Below are 22,619 nucleotides of genomic sequence, written 5' to 3' on the forward strand. Positions count from 1 at the left end.
CTGACCCGGAGAATTTAGTGGAGGTCCTTGTATCATAATCTGATGGGCGACGACGACCACGGGCGGCAGCTGCAAGCTTTCAAAGATACCTTAGCCACGGCGAAGCTGTACAGGCCTGCGACAGAAACCGAAAAGGCTTCGCACAGTGATGTAACCCTCCTGTAAGTAAGTCCAGGCTTAATTTTGAAATGTCACCATCAGGCTCATTCTTCGACCAGCCGATTTCTTAGGGCGCGACGATTCGACATCTTCAAGGCTCAGAAACAATTCTCTGATACGGAGGCATGGAGAAAGAAACACGATGTGGATGGCTTGTTCGCTACGTTCGATGATGACGAGTTTGAATCGGCAAAACGATTTTATCCTCAGTGGACGGGACGACGGGATAAGGTGAGTCTTTTACGACCATTGTGGGTTGTTATAGCTCCTAAGAAAGTAGGATGGCAATCCTCTCTACGTATACCATATCGCGTCTCTTGCGCCTCTCCAGAAGGAACTGGACGCTGTTTCCCATGAACGAAGATACCAAAGAATGTGAGCGCGAGACCTTTGTCATTCGTTGTACCGAATCTTGACTTGGACCAATACAGAGTGGTCTTGTACGAGGCAATGACTCGATTAGTGCTGCCCGTCTGCACCCATATTCATCCAACGCGAACAGTCTCATCGTGCACGACGATAATCGACCTCTCTTCTCTCACCCTCGGCACTGTAATCTCACTACGCTCGCACCTACAAGAAGCATCCCATCTCGCCACGGCCAACTATCCAGAGACGCTCCACATCATCGCCGTCGTCAACGCCCCGGCATTCTTCCCGATGATCTGGGGATGGATCAAGGGATGGTTTGATGAGGGGACGCGGAACAAGATATACATCCTTGGAAAGGGTACGGACATGGAGAAGCTAGAGGAATTTGTAGATCGAGAGCATATTCCCAAAGTGTACGGCGGCGAGTTAGAATGGGTACCTGGGAATGCGCCGTCTTTGGATGATGCAGTGAAAGAAGTGATGAAAGAGATGCCCTGGGGTCCTGCGGAATATGTGGATGGAGAGATAGAAAAAATGGGGCCCGTGTAGCATTCGTCCGGGTTGAATTGTTTAATCCATAGATAACTTGACCTAGACACAGACTAAATAAACTTTATGTACCGGTTAACAGCCCAACTGTATCGGATCCTTCTTCTTTTCGACCACCACGTGACGCATACGTCCTCTATGCTGCGTGTTCGATTTCCCGCTGCCATAAGGGACTGCCCTCGTCGAATTCTCTGTGTATCTCGGCTACAGAAACAAATACTCCGTCGGTACTTGAATGGTCCTGGACTTCAACTGAACCAAAACGACGACGATCCGCTACGGTCATGGGTCACGGAAACATACGTCAAACCCATAAGGCCTATCACAGGTATGTGTGGCAGCATTTACCGCAAGTTTCAACTCTTATATAGCCCTCTAGCCCATTCTTTAGGAACCTTGCCTCCGGAGCCTACTGAGGCAAGAGCCAAAATGGTCCCGACCCAGAAAGAGCTGGAAAAGTTTATGCCCAACCTTGTGCGCTTTGGTTGGACCGTTCGCTCCCTGTCGAGACACACCGAATTTGGCTGGACTCTGCACATGGCGTACCCGTTTTCGGATTATGCAGCGATGATCTCTTTTGTTGGTCTGGTGGGTGGTGTCGCGAAGGATGAAAATGTGTGTGTACGGTGTTGTCTTTCTCTTTCGGCGTACTGACACCTGTCCAGCACCACCCTAAAACATTAAGCTGCACAGAGAACACGCTTGAATTGGAGCTGTATTCCACACAAGTAACCCGTCATCCCTCTGATGAATTCACCGGCCGGTGCTTCACGGTCAAAGATATGCGCTTCGCATACCGCGTTCAACGACATTATCTCTCTAGATTTGGCGTCACGACGGCAGACCTTGACGCGCGGTACCCACAAGTGCGACAGCATACAGAATACATCAAGTCTGGTCTCCTGAGGAAAGCCATCCATTATCATTGGCATGGAGGGCAGGGGAACCTTCGTTATATTGCAGCTTGCTCGGCGTGCTATAACCCTGATCATAAGCTCGACAGTTGTCCCCAAAGGCATGAAATACCACCGAGATACCCTTGTTCAGAGTGCGGGGAACCTCACTGGAGAGTCGATTGTCCTCATCTACCCAAGGAATCCACCCAAGGTTTTGCCGTTCGTTTCATTGACAGGAAAATGACCCAAAAGTGAATGGTCTTTTTTTGAGACATTATCTTTCATGTTCAACTGCCTCCCCTTTTCAGCGAAAATTCAGTTCCAGGGCCACCCATGCCCATTGCACGGAAGATTCACGACGTGAATACTACTCTCAACGAAGTATATAGAAGGCTTGCTGAGAGTGGAGAAGCTTCGGACGTAAAGAGGTACATATCAATGGAGGGTTATTAAACGTTTCACTAACTACAAGCACGACAGGTATATTGAGCAACCAGAGGAATGACTATTTGATTGTACTCCTTTTTTTCGATGTCGCTTTTATTCTCAGCACCAACGTCGTTGAACCGTCAAATACGAATTGCCTTACAGCTGGATCTTGTTTGTTCGCCGTCCATCTGCATGCCTTTTCAAAGAACGCCCCAGCCTCTTGCATTTATTAAACACATGCGGTAACTACTTTACCTTCTACCTGACGATGTCGACAAGGAATCTAAAGGTTGCACGTTGTCATCGTACTCATTAATAATTATAGGACAAAACGAGGACAAGTTGGTCCTCGTTTTGCTGTGCATATGCAGTTCGTCTACCTTCCGGCCAGCATTTCTCAAGTCAAACTTCAAGTTGGCAAAAAATATTCACGTTGAATACTCTGTGCTTGTCAACTAATTCTGTCACTAGCTCGTCTTTGACATCTGCCTGGAGAAATCCGAATATATCTTCTGCCGTTAGTTCAGTGTCCTGTTAACATGGGCGCCGAAAGTCGGGGAGCTCCTCGTCGAAACACGTCCGAGTGGAGACCCGCTTGGTCCTTCAGTTGTCTGGACTTTTTAGGGCGCTACTAGGAACAGGGAACAGTGGAGCCTTTCAATATGGAGTCGCTCACAGATCAGAATCTCGCGCAGCTATTGATCTTCCGGCAGGTCGGTGATTGTCTTAGCATGTTTTTTTTTTTCAATGACCTTCATCGCCATTAAGATGAAGCTCTTGGCCCCGGGCATCCGTGCTGACATATTTCTGGTAGAAACTTTTGAGGAGTCAGCGTTGTACCTGATTTCTTCTGTGCAATATAGGGCTGAGTCATTGACGAACTATATACCTCGACGTCGTTACATGCACACTTACAACATCACACTGGTTCGCATATCACGGCCGCGGCCTTTGCAAGACAATATGACGATAATGATCATGATAGAAGGGCCCCCCGTAGGGGCCTCCGAATGTGACAATTTCATAACTGATTTTCCCGCCCGATTTCCCCGACCTGATTGTTTCTTCTGACTCACGTCCTTTCCAAGTCACCATAAAGTCTCTTTAGCGAAACAGGACGCCGTTGTTTCACCCACCCCTCTACATACACGATGGAAGCCATTGATTTGCGCCATCATTTGAACACTCTGTCTGTGTCCCGAGCACCCAGTCCCTTGAAGGGTGCGTTCGTCACCGCTATTCATGCGTTCTTCCATATCTGACGTGACAGTGTAGATATCATGTCGTATATGGCTATCGATGGAATGGTTAGCTTAGCGGGAGGTCTTCCTCACCCTTCTCTATTCCCTTTCGTCGATCTGGAGGCCAACGTGTATTCCTCTAACGTCGATTTGCACTCTATCACTTCGCGGGAACTGATACACTTGACTATCCGCAAAGATGACAGGAATGACGGCCAAGTGTTGGACCTATCGACTAGCCTGCAATATTGTACGTATACCATCATCTTCGAACTCGAATTCAGAATTTGAAGTATCTCGTCAGCCTCGTGTACTGGACTTCCATGGCTACTCAATTATACGCGCGAGTTGACACGAACCGTGTTTCGTCCTGCTTACAAAAATTTTGAAGTGTTATTGAACGAGGGCAGTACGGCTGCTTGGAATAAAGTGGTGAACCTTCTCTGGTAACGCTTCTGTCGTATGGTTCTGTAGTCTTTCTAATGCTCTGATTTAGCGAGATGGGAGACTTCATATTCGTAGAGAAGCAGACATACCCTTCGGCGCAGGCCCTGTGGATACCGATGGGATGCCATGGTGTTCCAAGTATGGATATTCTAAGTTTTCCCTTTCACGTATCAATGACATTGATGTCTGTACTAGTCGAGATGGATGCTGAAGGTATGCGCTCCGATGCATTGGAAAATGCGCTCTGCACGTGGGATTCGGATCATCCAGGTGTCAAACGGTCTCATGTTCTTTAGTGAGTGTTCGTCTTACAGTTCTTTACTTTTCTGAAAACCTCGGTAGTACTGTTCCTACGGGGCATAACCCTACAGGTTGTACCATGTCCGCTCGTCGTAAACAGGAGATCTATGCTCTCTGTGTGAAATATGGTATGCCAGTCGAGCACCCTTATCTTCTATTTGCAGATACTCAAAAAGCGGAACAGATATTATAATTGTGGAAGATGACCCCTATTATTTTCTCCAATTCGACGAATACAATATCAAAGCCGAAAAGCAAAATAGCCACGCCTTCGCTCCTTCTTACGATGAATCGACGTTCCTTAGCTCGCTGGAACACACGTTCCTCAGTTTTGATACTGAAGGACGGGTAATCCGCCTAGACACTTTTAGTAAAACGCTGGCACCCGGAAACCGCGTCGGGTGGTTCACATGTAATCCTGTTTTCTCGGAACGGTTGCTTCGAGCGACTGAGGTGGTAAGTCAGGCACCCTCAGGATGGAGTCAGGCAATCCTATCAGAGCTGTTACGGTCTTGGGGCATCAGCGGCTACTTGAAGTGGCTTTCGGGGTTAAAGCGTGAGTATGCAGTACGTAGGAATTGGATATGCGATATCATTGGCGAGACATTCGATGTCAAAACGGGGACGAGTGATGAAGGACTAGTGGTCTACGGCAAGGGCACAAAGGTCAGGCTGTTCAGTTTCGTCCCTCCGCGTGCCGGGATGTTTTTGTGGTGTAAGTTGTATCTGGAAGAAAACAAGGAATTCCTGGCTCTTAAGGCCCAAGCCGGCGACGTGGATCCCGAAGCTGCTTTTGAAAAGAAACTGTGGCGGGAGCTGGCTCACGAAAAGGTTGGTGAACGTTTCTTTGTGAATGCATATCGCTTACAGCTTTGAAAAGGTTTTGCTCACGCCAGGGTCGTACTACACGTGAGAGATGCAGCGTTACATCTTACATGCTGATTCTCAATTCATTGCAGCCCGTGGCAAGGCAAGGAGAAGTCGTCAATCGCATCCTCCGGTAGAGAGCACGGCGTAATCTTCTTTCGGATGGCCTTTTCGATGACCACGGCAAGTGCGATGATTTCAAGTTTCACCATTCTCTCACCTACCATCTAGAAAGATGATATGACACTAGGAATTCAAAGAATGGCTCGAGTTCTATGTCGTTCTTGGGGTCTTGCATAGACTGCTCCATAAAATTATTCAACTAATCTGCCGCTATGGGCTAAACAGGTCTTCAGCTTCGGCGTGGATTATTCAACTAATCTGTTGTGACAAAAACTCAATCAAACTTACCAAAGTACAGTCTGATATTTATGAATGTAACATTGTGGGTCGTGTGACTCCGCAGTTCGGCGCGAACCTCGCTAACGGCAACTGACACTCTTAATAACGTACTACGATAATGGTTTGCAGAAAGTGCTGTATCACCAAATTAATGCGCCCCTCCTTGTACCCTTTAACACTGACATCTGTTTCCGGATACAAAGCAGCTGTAAGTCAACAGCTTGGAATGCTGTATTCATTCATACACTCATCGTCACCTTGTTTGAAGACCGGTGATCGCCCCAAGGATAAGACGAAAGTTGGCAGGATGCAGTATTGGTCCATTGCACGGATCGCAGACCAAGTTCTCGCTCTGGGGTAAGGCACTCTATCGTCTAATGCGATCAGTGAGGCTGATGGCGGAGGAAAAGGCCCGAAAGTCTTGCAGTACACAGCACACACGTTCTCGAAATGTCACATTCGAAATCTGAAATGATGCGTTCCAAACTAACGCAAATTACATGGAAACGCATACATATGAACACAAGCTTGCACGGGTTCAACGCAGAATGTTCCTCTCTACTGATCCTTCGCCTGAAAACACCGATCCTTTGATCGGCTTCTATGGTGCCGAAAGCAATTGCAAGTTCCCTTACCAAAGCAGCTCCATCAACGTACACTCGATGATTGTTTCATTCATGCATTTGAATTTGGCAGGCTATATATAACAGCATGCCGAGCTTCCTGTTGGCAAAGCCTACTCTAGTCCTATCGTTAATCTGCCATGACTCTCCTTCCTGAGCCGGCGGTGGCCCCCAGACGGTCTTTACGACTTTCCCTCGTTCCACGTCTTTGCGGAACCGTGGGCCTCTTCATTTTGATTTCTTCTTGGGCTGGTATCTTCTATCATAACGCGCTTTTCTGCTCGAAGAATGGTAGGGGCACGCTGAAAACTGCGAAGTTGCAGCTTCTCGGCCATCATCACCGTACCCATCATCATACTGGGTGTTCTACCCACAACGAATCACAGCTTAAGTTTGAAAGTCAGACTGTTTCTTCCCCCGGGGATTCCTCTTCGTTGCCAGATTCCGAGCACTTGGGCTTGGAAGAATTAAGGGAGCTTGTCTCGACGACGGAAGGCTTCTTAGCGAGAGACTATAGCCTAAACCTAGGATGGAACAATGTGAGTATAGGCTCTTTGTGATGAATAGTCATCTGTGCTTATCATAATTTCAGATACGTTATATTATAGAGGCAGCCCTGCTTCAAGCCAAACTTCTCCACCGTACACTTATTCTGCCTTCATTCATCTACGCGCGAGGCTGTGAATACGGCATGTGAGTTTGAGAGCTGTCGTCTTGACCCCACTTTTGCTGATGGCTTGATGGCGCAGCAAAACTTGTGGCGACTACTTTGCTATGGTCAACAGAGGGTGGGCACTATTTTTGAATCCTTGACGGTCACAGCGCTCATGCAACGCCTCTCCAAGGGATGCGTTAGGAAGCAACGAGTGGCGTGAGCTCCCCGTCGAGGAGCAAATGGGCTGGGTGATCCCAATAAACCTCATGATGAATATCACTCACCTCCGCGAGACGCACCCCGTCATCACCGTGTCCGATTACCTCCGGCTACATGGTGTCGACCCGACGGCTGAAGCTTCCAACGGACAGTGGCAGCGAGATCGATATCATGCCAGCGACGTCAAGAATGTTTTTACAGGGAAGACGCCGGAGTTGTATATTATCCAAAATGAGTGGTATGACGAAGGTGAAATAGTGAGGGTCGACAAAATATCGGACGAAATCAAGGCCCGGATGCGGGAGGATGAAGCTCATGGAGCGCTTCATGCGTTGGCGGGTGATTTACCTCAGAATGTCGCCCTAGACTGGAACCGAACCCAAGAAATTCTGAATATTTGGGATGATCACGAGCTGGAGAAGATCATGGTTGAACATGGTTGGGAAGTCCTCCATACATTCAGGCCTGTGTAAGTACCTTCCCTTGCTTGGCATATACTACGGCAAGACTGACGGTATCCCAAGAAAGGGAATGGAGTTGAGCAAAGCTGTTACAGAACCAATGAAGCAATTCGCACGCCGTTCTGCTATCCGTGGATTCCAGGATGATTTTTCTGGGCGGAAGGAAGAAGTATTACTGCTTTCTGGCCCATTGCACATTCGCCGGAAGCCAGTGGGTGTCTCTCAAATATGCGGAAGCCGAATTTTTTTTGGAATCTGATCGCAACTACAGGGCGGCATGCGCTTTACAACTCGCTTTGCATTGAACGACTACCTTCATCTTGTCCTCCATGATATCCGACAGATCGATGCAATAATCTCGCTTGCTGATCTTATGGTCCAACGCCTGTACGATCTAGTTGGAGGGCGATTATGGATGGCAGCGCATATGCGCCGCGGTGACTGTAAGACCTCTTCATCTTTGCAGCATTTATTACGTGACATTCCCATTCTTGTAGTTGTCAGGTATAATTTTGTCATGGAGAGTAGTCCAGAAAAACATATAGTCCGAGTAAAGCAACATCTGAAGGACGGAAGACGGCTGATAGAGTCAATACATGAACGGGAAGAAGCTTTGCGGTCGTATGACATTCCAGATATACCGGGTTCAGACTATGAGATATACAGTCGGGAACCACCTCTGGCAGACGACCGGTTCGTTCGTTCCATTATGATCTGTGCATACGACTAAAAAAGTGCCCATAGGTTCTATGTAGCGACAGATGAGCGCAATGACACTGTTCTACAAGAGTTTCGAAGCCAGGGAGCCATTCTCATGGACGACCTTCTTACCATTTCAGATAGACGGATGAACGGTCCAGAGATATCATGGGCATTGATGATTACGGACTTTCGTGGGCTGGTAGAACAAGTCGTCTTGTCACGCGCGGCGTATTTTTATGGCCATACGATGAGCTCGGTAGTTGGCGGTGTCATGAACCTACGTGGTAAACGTGGCGTCGATCCACGCACAACAGATGTAGATTAGAATTTGAACATTTTAATATCGCGCTAGCGTTCTTGTACCTACTGACACCGAGAATATATTGTTATACTCCCAGGAAACAGCATGAGATCCAAGCGACAAGACCTGAGCACTGAACCTTCGCTTAATCTGCAGCATAAGGAATACCTGCACACTCCAAGATACCCCTCAAAAGTGATCCATCAGTCAACACTTCCGGAGGTTCAGGAGCATCACGCGGCTTGCGAGGCTCGGGCTGATAGTTTTCCATGTATTGCCTTTGAACGAGCATCGCGAAACGCACATCACGAAGTGTGACCCCGGGGTACTTATACAGCACAGGCTCACCCGCATCTTGCCCCAGAGGAGAGATAGGCGGTGAGAGCGCGCTATGCGTTTGAACTGAGATGCTGAGACGTTTGTTGGCAAAACTGATTTGCTCAGGATGATGCTGACCAAAAAAAAATTGGGTTAGAACAACTTGATCAAACAATTTCAATTTGCTCACATTCTCTTCATCGGCAATTTCAGATACGTCGTTCATGAACCGCATAGCAGTCTTGTATCCAGCGACGGGAAACTCGGAAGAGAGTCGACAGGATTTGAGCTTGGTTGACCATCGTAGGCACCAGCCTACACGTATCAGAGGAGGGATATATTGTCTGAGTTCGTCCTCAGATAGCCAGGCGGCTGGCGCTGTTGTTGCTAGGAGAGGGGGAAGATCTAAAGTGTCCTCAAGAGAGATTCAAGAATGAAGAGCACGGCCGTCCTACCTACATTTCCTTGTGAAGTGCGTAAGTAGTGGCGAAATCCAGGGACGAGTCCCCGTGAAGATGGTGCACGAACTTGAAGCATTCTTTGGAGTCCGGGAAAGAGCATCTCGCCCCGATTGGGCAATGAACGTCGCGTCGTGGTGCAAAAATAAGCCATGCATTACGTACTCGACTTGTAGCTTATAATCGCAACCTTCAGATACCAAGTTCAGTACGAATTATACAAGTAAATATATGATACATTGGCATAAACTTCTGACACTGAATAACGAACATACTCGCAGATCATAGGGTATCCAATCTATATGTGCTACAAAAACTACTCAGAACGACGTGGTAGAGTCCACCTCAATCGTGGGGACAATCGAAGCGATGAACTTCAAAAATACCACCAGATAGAAGTCTACCCGCATCCCTTCTACCTCTTCTTCATCTCCACTGAGTACCTTATCGTCTTTGCCACCACTCGACTTCCTCCCGAACCACTTCTTCTTTTCCTTTGGCACCAACTTCTGCTGTGCCAACTGCTGTGCCACGACGCTGCTATTCATACGCTCGATGACCTTCTTCATGACGCTGGCATGCTTGCATGGGTGCACCGACGCAGCCTGCAACGTCGCCGAATGTGGGAAGGCCTCGATGGTCACCGTCTTAAGAGCGTGGTCCGCAGAGACATCTTGGAATATCTGCGATGGGGTCAGGGGTGTTCTGTTCTCGTCATAGCCAAGCAGCCAGATTCGGGGTGTTTGGTAATACTTGTCGTAGGTGATCATCACATCGTATGTCCGGACCTGCAACAGGTTGCCGTTGGCTGCTTCGACTCGGCTTTGCATACCGTCAGATAAACGTAGCAAAAGTCGGGCACAGTGACACACCTGGCATCGGTAACACGTGCCTTGGTTGCCGGGGGAGCAGGAGCAGGAGCAGGAGCAGGAGCAGTAGCTTCGTCGCCCTCCTCCAGCCCTTCCTCCTCCATATCTGGGATATCATCCAGATCAGGTATCTCCCCTGGCGCCGACGGGTCCAGCGACAGTCCCGCTACAGGGCCTTCCAGATCTGGGATATCGTCGATCTCCCCTGGGTTGGCAGCAGAGTCCATGTTGGGCTTCCTCCCCGCGTGAGTCTCTACCCATTCGTCCTTCTCGTCAGCCGAGGCAAAAGAGTCTCCAAATGACAGCAATCGTTCCGCGTCTTCGTCGGCGTCGGTGTATGCAAGGGAGGTCGCCCGTCGGAGGCAGGGCACGCCTCGTGTTACGAGGTACTGCTTCTCAGCTGGGAGGTATTCGCGAGTCTTGGATGCATCACCCTTCTCCCTAAGAAAATGTGGTGGGTTCGCCTAGCCACTTGGATCGTACTCACCAAGTCCAAACTGGAAATTTGTACGCCAGAAAGTCTCCTGCTGCCACAAACTCCTCTGTATGACTCCGATAAGCCTTTGTGTTGACGAAAGGGATAGGTAGATCAGGGCTGACCAGGCGTGATACGACCATGCTCCTTGAATTTACTCTCTTTCAATACCTGGATAGCCCTATCAGGTCTGGACCAAGCAAGACACTTGGTAGGCCACTCACAGGACTGAGATATTCTCGGACAGCGAATAATTGTTGCTAAATCTCTGATGAGACGGACAGTCGGTGTGGAAAGGGAACAGAGATACCTGTATGGCGTGCATTTTTGAGATCTAAGTTGTAGAAATGAAGAAAAGGGCGCTATTGGTTACTTTGTCTCTCACAAGGGAAATCGATTTAGCCCACGTGTACCACGTGCAACATGCAAAGGTGACGTAATGTCCAAACTGGGAAAGTTATCCCTGACGCGCTTAACCATAAAATGCGCCGCTCGAAGAATAGGAAGTCGTAACCCGACGAGGGGGTAGTGTGCTCGTGTCTCGTAATATTCCCGGTCTGCCAGCTTCGAAAGAATACAATTGCTTATATGAATAACTTACAGAGCAGTTCACGGCACGCTATGCTGATGGAGGGTTATACCAATTTTTGAAAGCCATTGACCATACTGACTGGAACCCATAACTACTATGAAATGGTACCCTCACAGCTAGAGCTCGTCGCGAACTTTGGAATCCAAGCCAACCAACTCGACATCGAATACGAGCGCAGAGTTGGGTGGGATGATGCTTCCGAATCCTCGAGAGCCTACGAAAGACATAAGTCTAGGAACTATGCAAAGCCGACTTGGGAACTTACCGTATGCCTTGTCCGAGGGAATGATGAGTGTCCTCTTTTCGTTGACGCACATGCCTTGGAGACCTTCATCCCATCCTGAGATGACCTGGCCTACACCCACTGCGGAAGAAGACCGTTGCATCAGATATGTAGCATTCGTTCAATGAGACAAGGTCTCACGTGTAAGAGGGAGCGGTGAACCGCGGTCATGACTACAGGCTCGATGTTGAGAAACGTTATCATTCGCGTCGATCGAGCACGAACCTCGAATCAAATTTATTTCCATTGGCGTGCAAGGTTCCAGTCTGCAGAGTATTTCAGTCGGGCATTTGCCTGATAGGACAGTATAACGCACATAGTGAACCCTAATAGAATCCCCCTTCGCAGCCTTGACAGTACACTCCTCAGGAGTGTAAGTCGTAAGAATCTCCAGCTCCTTTGGTGGCTCGACGGCCAGTACAAAAGAGAGGAAGAAGAGGCAGATTATCCAACCTAGTTGCATGGTCGTCGTGGTCGAATTGGAATTCTAGGGGACAATGACGTAATGCCACCCGTGGGGAAAATGATTACATCAGCTGTACAGGCTATCGAAAGATTTTCTCACGGCGACAGACATCGACACCTACGACATCCAAGAATGGTGAGTACCTTCTGAACGGGTTCGAATGCTGGTAACCCTTGTTTCTGCTGTAGCCCTCCCAAAAGACTTTCCGCACAAAAAGAATCCTGGCAAAGGCTGGACGTCAGAACCGCCCAATCCCTCAATGGTTCCGGCTGAAAACTGATACTAAAATTCAGGTGTGTTTTGAGTCCTGTTTTTGCCTGTATTACGGTGCTCATTCTTTTTCTTGGTAGTACAATGCTAAGCGGCGTCATTGGAGGAGGACTAAGCTCAATATCTAGATGCAGTCTCTTTCGAATGTTATTGAGCTCGCGCTTCGCTTTCGTCGTTCCAAACGTGTGAATTAAGCCTTGCATAGTAGGGCCTACGGAAAGATGGATAGCTGGCTGATGACGAAACCTGTTGGTCGCACGTATTTCGAGTGTGGACCCAATTACTCGACATATCACACTGTACCAACTTTGATGTGGTAAAGAGAAATCTCGGCCATGTACAAGCATGTGGACACAATATGTGAAGGAAAGAGAGTGGGGTGGTCCTTTTTGAGCCAAAAAGCGGTCGCAAGTCGAATCTGATAGTTTCAAAACCTTATCACGGCGATTGGGGGAGGCGTAGACGAACGCGCGAGCACCATTTTGGTCTCACGGTACAAGGAAGAACAATACACAAGTGTTCTGGGAAGTACCAATACCGATTTTCGTACGACAGCGAATCTCAGCGCAAGTCATAGTCATGGTTCAAGAGTGCCATAGTGAGCGGCAAGTAGCAAGGAAGGAACATTGAAGCATCACAAAGTTCAGGGAAAGACTCTCTACCTAAGACATCAGGTTGGAAGAAGAGCTTTTGAAAGGTACAAAACTGATATGTCCCTGCTGCTGGCCATTTAATGTATGGAACCGTAACCCTAAGGAGGGCAAGGTTAGGTTTACAGTCAATGTCCGGAGGGGAGACATACTATATATAAAGCAGCCCCATCCTTCCCCAGGCTCTCATACCTCTCCCTCAAACCATCACCATCACCAACTCTCACCCTTCCTAGCATCCTCCCCTCTACGCTCGCACTCATTCAAGCAAACCAAAGCCTCTATTCATCCATAAGCCTTTCTTCTGTTGTTTGCCGGTGTTACATGAATAACGGCGGCACGAAGACGATGCGATGCGCGTCCGACGGGAAAACGTGGCCGCCATGGCTACACACAGCGGGGTAGAAAGCTTCCAGAATTGCATTTATCACCATCGATGGCGTTCTACGCCTCGTCAAGGGTGCCTCTTGTTATTCCTGCCTATAGCGACACGCAGCTGACCACGACGGTCCCTGTTTGCCACCATCATGCACCTTGTCCCAGCGCGTCTAATACGAGATCTGTACGCGAATATATTGCATCGTCCTCGCCGCCTGCCCTTCGTAAACCATGCTATCGTCACATCCCACTACCGTCGCAAACTGGGAGTGACATCCCGGTAGTGGTACATCCACTCTTACGACTAAGCCGAGGAGAGATCATGATGGAGCTCGACTTTGCTCGCAGTCTGTCGGGCGTACGCGTGTTTAGTCACCATAGCTGTGTGAACAAGGCAGCGACCAACCCGCCTCTTCCGTCATTGGCTGTTGTTCACCCAATGCTTCCATGGCCAGTAGTCATTCATAGGTCGGCCATCGAGAGTGGGTTACAGTTGCCGACATGGTCGAGACGCTATGGCATGCTCTTCAGATACCTGTCCCGCTGCCGAAGTCTTTATATCATCGTTGTCACCGCTCCTCGAAAATAAGGAAGATGCGCCCTTCACCAGCTGTCGCAGCGTGTCAGATTGGGCGGAGCGAGAAATAATTTCCAGGCTTGTGTATTTGAGGGGAAAGACACGGTTTATAGGTCTCCAGGCTGTAGGAAGCGACACATGGGAACTACTTGTTGCGAGGCCACGCAAGTCTCTCCTATGTGGCGGTCGGGATATTTATTTGGGGCACTAGCTGGGTACTTGTCTTATATACTATAAACGTTGTATCAGTGACGCTTAACGGACGTTGACGACGGATTACCTCAGGAGGATCTGGCGTTGATATAGTTTAACGAGAGTGACAGCGCATGGAAGGGCTGTGATAGTCGACGTCGAGAGCAGCACCGTTGGGCTGCGTCGGCTTGGCCCTTGACCGCAGCACCAGTAAGGTTAGGGTTACATTAGCATCTGGCATCCGTATCATTCCCTCATATGTCTGGAGACACTATGTTGCGAAGGGCTGCGTCGATACCATATCGCGGGCGCAAGGATACCCTAATCAGTCCGTCTTGTGCCAAAGCACAAATCCAATGTCACAGTAGCATCGTCAAGTCGTTAAATTTGCTTATGTCGATCGCATTATAGCTGATGAACCTCAGCTATAGAAACTCGTCAGTGTGTTACGAAAGAGACGAGAAATATTTACGCAACCTCAGATACAAAAGATGATCCGCCACCACCGTTAGTAGGGAAAAAAACTGATATCTTAATTCGGACCAGAACTCGTTCTGACCGCGACTGAGCTACCGTGGCAGCATCTTTCGCCGTTAGTACGCTTATCGTTACCACCTTTTTCGTAATGAGGTGCCAAAAGCTGGGGGCTGGCCTTGGACGAGATGACCGCGATGTGCTTGACGAAGGGCTGTATCCATACATGGGGCGAAAAGAGGGTGCGGCTGGGTGGTGTCGAGCCTGTATCTACTGCCGAAGTCAACGATTTTGATTGTCGAATCATCAAGAGCGCAGAGGAGGTTCTCAGGCTTGGTGTCACGATGCACAATCCCGAGTGAGTGAATATGCTCTAGTCCTGCCAGCTACACGTATAGTTCAGTTGTTTCTTCTGTCTAAGTTCGTGATTTACGCACTACTTGATCCACCATTCGGATGACGGTCTTTGACATCACACCAGGGCCGTTCTCCTGCTGCTGCTCTGCAAGTTTGGACCGAAAATCTCCATAATTATGTACTCGAAATGCTCTAATTGGCCGTAGCCATAAACAACGGGAATAGCTGCTTGCCCTTTCAAAAGTTAACTTAGATATGTTAACATATCTGAGCTGCTCTGTCACGTGAGCCTAACTGCGTGCCACGTGGCTCGTCGTCGTGACGGTGGGCTATTTTTGGCTTCCAACGATCTTCAATCTTTGATTCAAAAAGGTGTCTGGAATTGATGTCAAAATCACACAAGTCCGTTCCTGTTCTAAATTCTCCTGTAGCACACAAAGCAGTGACTAATTCTGTTTATTTAAGATGCTCGCCTACGACCTAGAAGAGGTCCTGGCGGGGGCGTCTTGAGTGCCGCTGAAATCGAATATTACAGAAGCCTGATACCTCCACCGAAGCCGTAGTGGAAGCTCCTACTGAACAGATTGCTTAACGCAATGCGACGACTGTCTCTCACCTGCATTGGCTACTTGTGGAGCGGTCTGTTTCTCTTCTTCAATTCGCTCGCTTTTTCTAATCTATGTTTGTAGTAACTGCTGGCAGATGGCCATTCATCAAGCCCTGTTGCGTCCCAGATATCGAAACAGCATCTATGGAGTTTGTTCGGCGCCACACCACAATACCTGTGCCCAAGGCCTTTGGAAGTTTCCGATACCGGGATCAAGATTATCTCATCATGACGAGGATGCCAGGGCATAGCTTAGAATTCTCAGAGTGGAAAGACTTGAAAGATAGAACAAGATCGGTTCTGGTCGTCCAACTCCGCGATTATGTCCTCCAGCTTCGGAGTATCCCTCGTCCAGTCGGATCATCGACGGCGGTCTGTTCTGTTCTTGGTGGGCCTGTCTACAATTTACGGCTCTGTACTGATGGTTCTTACGGTCCATACGTCAACGAGGATCAGATGAATCTCCAGCTCCGCTCAGGTGTTCTTCTAGAGTAAGTCGACCTGAGGTCATAGAATCACATTGGCGTCGCCATCCTATTCTCTTCACCCATGGCGATATCGTACCCAGGAATATCATGGTTGATGGCGATAGAGTGACGGGAATAATTGATTGGGAGTCGACAGGATGGTTTCCTGTCCACTGGGAGTACTTGAAGGCAATGTTTGGAGCCATGGTTTTTGAGCCTTGGGAGAAAGATATCCCCAAGATCATCCCCCCGTTCGAGTTTGAAGCATTAGGGTATTGCAAAGTGTAAAGCACTTCATATTTATTGCATGGCTTCGTGTTTTTTATACGTGTGAGCCGATCGTTGACGACCTTTTTACCTAGGATATAGGTAAGCCTGGGCTAGTCGTACAATTAGAATTTACGTCATCGTCATGCTTACTCTCTCGTACCCTTTAGTTACTCGATGGGTACTCAGCTGGAATCGGATAATCAGATACACTGACCCTGTATAATCATTCTCGGTTTCTTGTCTCTCATTGCTGTCAAGTGTATTGTGGGTCCCCCAGCCTATCAGGATAGATTTTCCAGATGACTATTCGCTTAGGCGTTGCGCTATATTACGTCCGGAACGACGCGACCGACCCTCATCCATACTTTCATTGGGTCCTCGTGGCTACTGAAGCCACATCTTGGCAAGCTTCGCTCTCCGCGACCTATACCTTCGAGATTATTCGTACTTTCGATGCCCCTGGTCTACCAGGACGTTGGCAAAGAAGCTTCAGAAAGTGCAACGGGGGGAACTCCAGGGCCTTTCGTGGCATCGTGGAGTTTGCCCAAACAGATCTTGATATGGACTCCGTCAGGAGGGTGATCGAGTCTCATTCCGCGACGGACGAAGGTTGGAGAATTCAGGGACCAAATGGGTGGTCTTGCGCAACTTGGGTCTTGTGTGTCATGCTCACTTTGGAAGAGATGGCGATATTTGATCTTCCGGACAACCTCACGCCAGAGATGTTGTACGACAGCATTTTGGGAGAGGGCTATAGAATCGTTATGGCGAACGTGCCAAGTAATCCCATACCTGTCGTCCAGCTTGCTGCTCGCTAGAAGGTGAGGATCCAGTTTTGAATCACGTATAATTGCTGTCGCTGACAATTGAATCCCAGTATGTTACGCAGGGTCCTATCTTGATATTATCAAGTAGCTATGCTGATGGGATAGCATTGCTGTTTTTTCTTTAGAGTAGCGGAACGGGAGTTTTCCGCCTGAGGCATTGAGAATACCTGTGCCCAATTGTGGGTACAGAGCCAAGTTGAAATTATAATATGCACTGATACAGCATGTGCGGTGAGAATGAGTACAAAAATTATAATTCTGCTTCTGCACTTCCCTCGGGCCCGTATTGGATAACGCTTTGCTTGACAGAGACTTGCATGGGCTGGATGAACGATGTGCCCTACAATGCTGAGCTTTCAGCATATATTGTCCAAAAAACCACTCACGGGGGCAAGGATATTCACGCGTCGCGGGTTTCTCATATTGAACATGTCGAGATCCATGACGCCGTCAGAGGTGGAGCGTTCTCGGCTGTTTCTCAGTTCGTACCGGGTGATGAGGGTTGCTAGGAGTGAGTTTGAGTACACTGCGATGAGAACGTGAGTCTTGGCATGAAGGAAGTGGCGTTTGGTACGCACGTTTAGATATAACGAAGTGTAGGCCTAGAAAGACGAGGTTGTTGTTCATCGTAAGCCACTGGAATCAGGCAGTAAGTTAGCATAAAAGTGACATGATATGAGCTGTTTCTGGGCTTACGCAGATCATCGACGCGATGGTAGCAGCGCTGATAACATTGAGCGTCAGAGCCCTCAGATACGAAGCTAGATAAGTACCATGTGACAGCACCACATTCTAATGTGTATAAAATGAGCGAGTCTATTATATGATCGAAGCTGTCGCAGAACGTCAAAACACATAGGACAACCGGAATTAATCTCTACCTCAAGGAAGTTTTGCGGTTGGCATGGAGTAATTTCAATAGTGAGCCGGTAATGAGAATATCCACTGCGGATGAGAGTCCGAGTCCGGCGGAGAATACCCACTAGGGGTATGGTGAATGAGGGAAGGAGAAGAGGTGAAAGGGATTCATCGTACATCGAATTTGTTTCTGAATCCGGAATATGTTTCGATGAATAGCCTGGAAAGTCGGCATGATTAGTCCAGTAGAGGGCTGATAAATGATGTCAAACGTGCATTGCTCCAGCGGTAACTGAGATAAACGTTTGAATTATTAGAGCGGAAGAAATTGGAAGGAGGCGTACCACAAGCACAAGCTGTACGAGTCAAAATCAGGTCGGAGCAGGAGAAAGATTTTCGGTGTACGTACTTAGACGGAGGAAAGCAGGGATAGCCTAGGAGATACAAAGAAGTCAAGAGCTCCTCCCCGTAAAGCGATAAACAGTCTATAATCACAATCAACGCTGCAAGCATCCAGTTGTTCCTGCTTACTGTAGGAGCTGGTTAAGCGATGGTATATTACGAATTGGAAAGATGCGCACACCGAAATATTCGCTCAGCGAAAAACCTGTACAGGGGTTTAAGAATCCATTTGAGTCGTATCGGACAGTACATACAGATGGACACAAATAGTGGAAATGGCCTTTCGTCGGTTACATCAGGCCAGTCACCGTGAGATCCGAGGTACGACATACTGTAAGGATAATTGTAACCTTTGACGGCGGAATGAGTTGTTGCTAAGTGTGGCGGGTGAGTGGCCTACCGATATGGCTCTAGAGGCAATTGTCAGAAAGGGTGATGATAAAGAGAACAAGAACGTACTGGGGAATTTGGTTTATCCAAGCTGTGTCGTCAAAGTGAACGATCGAATAGTTCCATAGCCCAGCCCAAACGGTCCCGCTGTGAGCCAGGTCGAGGAGCCTTACACCGCTGCGTGAGCTGACATATGAATTTGTGGGCAGAGAAGACCGACCATAGAATAGTAACCTGTATAGTAGTGTTGTGGACACGATGTATTTGATAAAATCAAGGAAGTCCTCACCAGAGCTTTGATTCGGGGCTTGTCCTCGGGGAAAAGTTTGAAGTAAAGGAGAGATTGGATGGACATCATGCCGGTAAGACTGTTGAACATTGAGTTAGAGATCAGGTATCGAGGAAGAAAGTACTTACACTGCAGAAAACAAGCCACCAAGAAGCAGGGAACCTATTGTATACGAGAGATTAACCATGATGAGCGGAAGTAAGGCAACAGCGCTGCGGGACAGCTAGTATGATATTTCTCATTTATAATTCGGACCTAGGGTAATAGGAGGACGGACGGTGGGACTAAAACAGGGCATGATTGATGATCGACCGTCGTATAGGCGTAGTCACAATTACAAGCCACAGTCCGAAAACGGTCACAAATACCAATTTTCCGAGCGTCCCTACCCTTCTCTGACAGTGGAGTGATAAATAATGCCTCTTGTGAAGGGGATACACGTAAGTACAAACTCAAGGGTACACGTTTCGGGCCCCATGTTTGCGTCCCCTGACCGTTTGTAGGCCATTCTCCAGGGGGGCATTGGGCGCCGCTGAGCAACTGAAGTTTCAACTTTGATCACAGGCTAGAGTCCCTGCTGCACGGGATATAACAGAGACCTGCTTTGGATTAAAATGCTGTCATTCAATTATCTAGCATTATCTGCACACCCTGTGGAATAACCAACCTTTGAAACTTTTGGGTATACAGATGAAAGAGACACCGGCGGGAATCGGAGTTCAAAAACGCGACTTGTCACAGTGTGACGGCACGCGCCTCTCCCGATGACGACCAGGACGATGAGCCCGACAGATTGCAATCCTCGACCTACGAAGCGTCAGCGTCGCGACAGTACATCCAATGTTTCCCCTGCTGTCGACGGCAACTATCCTTCCCCCTTGAAAGCGACGGCCATGGTGCCTACGCCTTCATGTCTCACACCATTACCCCCCTCTCTCCTGCTCGTTTCGCTTCCAGGCATCCTGATACATCCACCGACGCATCGGCATCACGCACAATCTCTATGCCTATCTCTTCTTGCCCTTCGAAGGTGTCTGAACCTATCCAATTTGACTCCAGAGGTGGAATGCAGAGCATGGACCGCGATGGTGGAGATTGGTATGCTTGTAATAGCCGGGGGCTTTAGTCAAAACGAAGACCATTTATGGGCGAAAGGCATCGAAATTGAGGTACGTGCTATGTTTCCTGTTTCCTGTCGAGCTGGGCTGACTGTTTGGGTATTAGGTGGAGAAAGCTGCGAATAAAGCAGTGAGTACTATGTCGCATGTCTATTCCGTGTACTGAATTGTATGCTTGTAGCTGAATATCGCTCAAAAAGTGAGTTTCCTCGTCGGATAATGTCATTATTTGACTGAACGCATGACGTCAGCACCCGACCCTTCGACTGTATCGACCCCATGTAACTTGCTTGACGGCACGACTGCTGCACTGGCAACACAAGTCCAAATTCTCCCTCACCCTCCTTCGACGTCTGCTGAATTCGTTCCTACCCTCTGATCCACCTCATACGATTTATGCGGTACATCTTACCCTCATTTCACATCTTACAACATCGAATTCCTCTTCCTCAATATCTCGTCCGAAAGAGACGCAGGCACCCCTATCTGCTATACAAGCCCTGGCAGACCTCGCCGACAAGAACAGGCACTCGGGCGTCAAACTATATGCTCTCGTTCTGAGGCTGAGGACGCTAGTGTCGTCGAATTTGTGGGAAAGCGTCGACAATGCCCTGCGCTCTGCAGAGGAGGCCCTGGGAATAGATTGTCCATCGGGGGAGGGCTCAACGGTTGCAGAGAAGCAGGTCCTTAACTCCATATCCAACACACCTCGGTCACAAGAAGGTCCTATAGCCGGTTCACCGAAACAACCATCTACCCCTACTCCACCGATGCCAAAGTTCGTTGACAAGCTGGCCGAAATCATGGCTATCCATACCTTGATGATTGGCGTTGTCTTCCACACTTTCGTTGGTAACTTTGCAAGAGCAAGTATGCGTCTGACCCTCCTCCATATGCTGATGGATTCTGGGGTCTTGATAACGTCAGGCAGCGGCGTTGTCGAGATTACCTTTCCAAATCCACCGTCGCCTCCTCTACTCATCCAAACAACTCATCCGCGTGTCCTTCTCATTCTTGCCTATCTCATCAGCGCCATCTCAAGGAAAGACCCTGTCGGCCGAAAACCCAAGCGAAAAACCTTTGCCGTCGAAGGTTTGGCAGTATGGGAGAAGGAGATGCGCAAGGAGCTTGTTGTTCCTCCCTGGGCTAGCGTTGATGATGTGGAGCAGATGAACCTGACAATGGCGCGGCTGAAGTGTGACTTGCTTTGCGAGCTTATCTCAGTTCATATCATGCGGTCTGAGATTCCGTTTGCTGAAAAACATCTCGCTGCTTTGACGGCGCATGCTCGCACGAAAGGACTTTTTGACGCCCTCGCTGCGCGCATCATGTTGCATCATGCACATCTTGCACATACAAAGGGTGATATGCAGTTGGCTGGCGATTCCTATCGAGCCGCGGCTTACCTCGCAGAGGATGGCCCCGCTAGAGACGATTATGTACGGACGTCTGCTCGTGCTGGCGAGGTTGCCTTGAGGGTTGGTGTATGGGCTCGAGGTGAACAGGCCGAAGATAGCTGGGAGGCTATCACGGAAGATGGATTGTCCGTCATCGACGACTGCCAAAGACAGGGTGGCACTCTGAGGAGTGTAGGTACTCTTATCGAGGCGTGTCTGTCCTCGGAAATCCTCAAGGCCAAGTAAGTTCTTACTCTTATACATTCGTCTTCTTATACCGAATACTCTTTACTTTCAGGAATTTGTTGAGGTCGGCCATGAGCAGCACGACGGACTCGAAGGACAACCATTTGCGCGCATTAACCTTGGCACTGCTCACGCCGCATTTCATGCATACAGCCATGGAGCACGCTATGACCATGCTAGTGACATGCGAGCAACTGGCGTCGGGGATGGGCGCAGGTACTGTGAAGGGCGCGAAAAACACGACAGGAGCCGATACCGTTGGAAATGGTCCTCTACGGTTATGGATCGCAGAGCGAAATTTGGGTCAGTCTTTCCTTCTATTTCTTTCTCAGACTGCGTGGCTAATACGGACCATAGAGATCCACCGAAGAAGGGGTGATATGGCTCGAGCCGAAAAACAAGAAGCTGCTATCGAAGCGCTCAGGAAGGTTGTTCATTAGTAGCTTACTCATGCATTATAGACTCTCGATCCCGCATTATTTATTACCGAGACACTCATATGTATCATGTACTGTATTATCACCTTGACCCGCTTGCTATTGGTATTGCTTTCTCTAGGTGTCATGCATGACATTGCAATCTTGAAAGGCCTTTCATTACCTGGGAACATGAGCTACCAATGTTATTGATAAAGCAGGGTTACTAACAACTCAAGAAGACAGACTGCGACTTCAAATGTGGACACAAACAAGTGAGTCTCGGTTTCTTGGTAATGACATCCTGGTTTTTGCACTCACAGAGTCACAGTCGAGACGAGGAAACGTCG

General features: G+C 48.6%; 13 protein-coding genes across 13 annotated transcripts; 9 read left to right on the top strand and 4 right to left on the bottom strand.

Annotated features, from left to right (window-relative positions):
* Nucleotide 1: 1 nt before the first annotated feature.
* BT62DRAFT_130388 (CRAL/TRIO domain-containing protein) lies at nucleotides 2-1,180 on the top strand. Its single transcript, XM_043179795.1, has 4 exons — nucleotides 2-161; nucleotides 219-390; nucleotides 440-534; nucleotides 591-1,180. Exons 1-4 carry the CDS (start codon nucleotides 43-45, stop codon nucleotides 1,078-1,080), a joined length of 876 nt encoding a protein of 291 aa, XP_043040127.1. The 5' UTR covers nucleotides 2-42; the 3' UTR covers nucleotides 1,081-1,180.
* Nucleotides 1,147-3,029, top strand: BT62DRAFT_1005916 (uncharacterized protein; the record flags this gene model as incomplete). Its single annotated transcript, XM_043177194.1, has 5 exons — nucleotides 1,147-1,408; nucleotides 1,460-1,695; nucleotides 1,746-2,227; nucleotides 2,285-2,357; nucleotides 2,928-3,029. 5 exons carry the CDS (start codon nucleotides 1,147-1,149, stop codon nucleotides 3,027-3,029), a joined length of 1,155 nt encoding a protein of 384 aa, XP_043040128.1.
* Nucleotides 3,030-3,556: 527 nt separating this feature from the next.
* Nucleotides 3,557-5,560, top strand: BT62DRAFT_894442 (PLP-dependent transferase; the record flags this gene model as incomplete). Its single annotated transcript, XM_043183179.1, has 10 exons — nucleotides 3,557-3,626; nucleotides 3,681-3,896; nucleotides 3,951-4,092; nucleotides 4,143-4,231; nucleotides 4,289-4,388; nucleotides 4,436-4,521; nucleotides 4,578-5,224; nucleotides 5,274-5,302; nucleotides 5,353-5,447; nucleotides 5,496-5,560. 10 exons carry the CDS (start codon nucleotides 3,557-3,559, stop codon nucleotides 5,558-5,560), a joined length of 1,539 nt encoding a protein of 512 aa, XP_043040129.1.
* Nucleotides 5,561-6,300: 740 nt separating this feature from the next.
* On the top strand, nucleotides 6,301-8,708 carry BT62DRAFT_130333 (uncharacterized protein). The gene is made up of 7 exons (XM_043179794.1): nucleotides 6,301-6,824; nucleotides 6,878-6,978; nucleotides 7,035-7,073; nucleotides 7,131-7,628; nucleotides 7,684-7,831; nucleotides 7,892-8,313; nucleotides 8,365-8,708. The coding sequence occupies exons 1-7, from the start codon at nucleotides 6,426-6,428 to the stop codon at nucleotides 8,645-8,647; spliced, it is 1,890 nt and encodes a 629-aa protein (XP_043040130.1). The 5' UTR covers nucleotides 6,301-6,425; the 3' UTR covers nucleotides 8,648-8,708.
* BT62DRAFT_932072 (uncharacterized protein) lies at nucleotides 8,613-9,549 on the bottom strand. The gene is made up of 3 exons (XM_043186279.1): nucleotides 9,397-9,549; nucleotides 9,132-9,346; nucleotides 8,613-9,074 (listed from the first exon to the last, which is right to left on the bottom strand). Exons 1-3 carry the CDS (start codon nucleotides 9,476-9,478, stop codon nucleotides 8,769-8,771), a joined length of 603 nt encoding a protein of 200 aa, XP_043040131.1. The 5' UTR covers nucleotides 9,479-9,549; the 3' UTR covers nucleotides 8,613-8,768.
* Nucleotides 9,550-9,719: 170 nt separating this feature from the next.
* Nucleotides 9,720-11,003, bottom strand: BT62DRAFT_860059 (uncharacterized protein; the record flags this gene model as incomplete). The annotated part of the gene is made up of 5 exons (XM_043182496.1): nucleotides 9,720-10,221; nucleotides 10,272-10,709; nucleotides 10,756-10,810; nucleotides 10,869-10,914; nucleotides 10,968-11,003. Coding segments are annotated over 5 exons (1,077 nt in total), but the record flags the coding sequence as incomplete, so codon positions are not given.
* Nucleotides 11,004-11,451: 448 nt separating this feature from the next.
* On the bottom strand, nucleotides 11,452-12,081 carry BT62DRAFT_980785 (uncharacterized protein; the record flags this gene model as incomplete). The annotated part of the gene is made up of 5 exons (XM_043189538.1): nucleotides 11,452-11,549; nucleotides 11,601-11,699; nucleotides 11,760-11,791; nucleotides 11,844-11,884; nucleotides 11,935-12,081. The coding sequence occupies 5 exons, from the start codon at nucleotides 12,079-12,081 to the stop codon at nucleotides 11,452-11,454; spliced, it is 417 nt and encodes a 138-aa protein (XP_043040209.1).
* A 191-nt stretch (nucleotides 12,082-12,272) lies between these two features.
* BT62DRAFT_824871 (uncharacterized protein) lies at nucleotides 12,273-12,482 on the top strand (the record flags this gene model as incomplete). The annotated part of the gene is made up of 2 exons (XM_043182377.1): nucleotides 12,273-12,377; nucleotides 12,435-12,482. Coding segments are annotated over 2 exons (153 nt in total), but the record flags the coding sequence as incomplete, so codon positions are not given.
* A 958-nt stretch (nucleotides 12,483-13,440) lies between these two features.
* On the top strand, nucleotides 13,441-14,170 carry BT62DRAFT_1005922 (uncharacterized protein; the record flags this gene model as incomplete). The annotated part of the gene is made up of 2 exons (XM_043177195.1): nucleotides 13,441-13,864; nucleotides 13,914-14,170. The coding sequence occupies 2 exons, from the start codon at nucleotides 13,441-13,443 to the stop codon at nucleotides 14,168-14,170; spliced, it is 681 nt and encodes a 226-aa protein (XP_043040132.1).
* A 1,175-nt stretch (nucleotides 14,171-15,345) lies between these two features.
* On the top strand, nucleotides 15,346-16,344 carry BT62DRAFT_1076174 (uncharacterized protein; the record flags this gene model as incomplete). Its single annotated transcript, XM_043179189.1, has 4 exons — nucleotides 15,346-15,384; nucleotides 15,448-15,621; nucleotides 15,672-16,080; nucleotides 16,158-16,344. Exons 2-4 carry the CDS (start codon nucleotides 15,579-15,581, stop codon nucleotides 16,342-16,344), a joined length of 639 nt encoding a protein of 212 aa, XP_043040133.1. The 5' UTR covers nucleotides 15,346-15,384; nucleotides 15,448-15,578.
* Nucleotides 16,345-16,492: 148 nt separating this feature from the next.
* Nucleotides 16,493-17,307, top strand: BT62DRAFT_932079 (uncharacterized protein). The gene is made up of 2 exons (XM_043186280.1): nucleotides 16,493-17,147; nucleotides 17,204-17,307. The coding sequence occupies exon 1, from the start codon at nucleotides 16,626-16,628 to the stop codon at nucleotides 17,142-17,144; it is 519 nt and encodes a 172-aa protein (XP_043040134.1). The 5' UTR covers nucleotides 16,493-16,625; the 3' UTR covers nucleotides 17,145-17,147; nucleotides 17,204-17,307.
* BT62DRAFT_130735 (uncharacterized protein) lies at nucleotides 17,164-19,459 on the bottom strand. The gene is made up of 19 exons (XM_043179796.1): nucleotides 19,221-19,459; nucleotides 19,093-19,171; nucleotides 19,024-19,037; nucleotides 18,873-18,971; nucleotides 18,814-18,823; nucleotides 18,746-18,763; nucleotides 18,668-18,693; nucleotides 18,593-18,618; nucleotides 18,507-18,541; nucleotides 18,421-18,445; nucleotides 18,356-18,367; nucleotides 18,288-18,303; nucleotides 18,189-18,231; nucleotides 18,035-18,135; nucleotides 17,927-17,986; nucleotides 17,850-17,877; nucleotides 17,732-17,789; nucleotides 17,540-17,679; nucleotides 17,164-17,475 (listed from the first exon to the last, which is right to left on the bottom strand). Exons 1-19 carry the CDS (start codon nucleotides 19,277-19,279, stop codon nucleotides 17,404-17,406), a joined length of 921 nt encoding a protein of 306 aa, XP_043040135.1. The 5' UTR covers nucleotides 19,280-19,459; the 3' UTR covers nucleotides 17,164-17,403.
* A 394-nt stretch (nucleotides 19,460-19,853) lies between these two features.
* BT62DRAFT_987040 (uncharacterized protein) lies at nucleotides 19,854-22,445 on the top strand (the record flags this gene model as incomplete). The annotated part of the gene is made up of 6 exons (XM_043190042.1): nucleotides 19,854-20,261; nucleotides 20,317-20,340; nucleotides 20,392-20,409; nucleotides 20,462-21,849; nucleotides 21,906-22,156; nucleotides 22,211-22,445. 6 exons carry the CDS (start codon nucleotides 19,857-19,859, stop codon nucleotides 22,291-22,293), a joined length of 2,169 nt encoding a protein of 722 aa, XP_043040136.1. The 3' UTR covers nucleotides 22,294-22,445.
* Between the last annotated feature and the right edge of the window lie 174 nt (nucleotides 22,446-22,619).

Source organism: Guyanagaster necrorhizus, assembly GCF_019112545.1.
Source record: "Guyanagaster necrorhizus MCA 3950 unplaced genomic scaffold BT62scaffold_12, whole genome shotgun sequence".
NCBI lineage: Eukaryota > Fungi > Basidiomycota > Agaricomycetes > Agaricales > Physalacriaceae > Guyanagaster > Guyanagaster necrorhizus.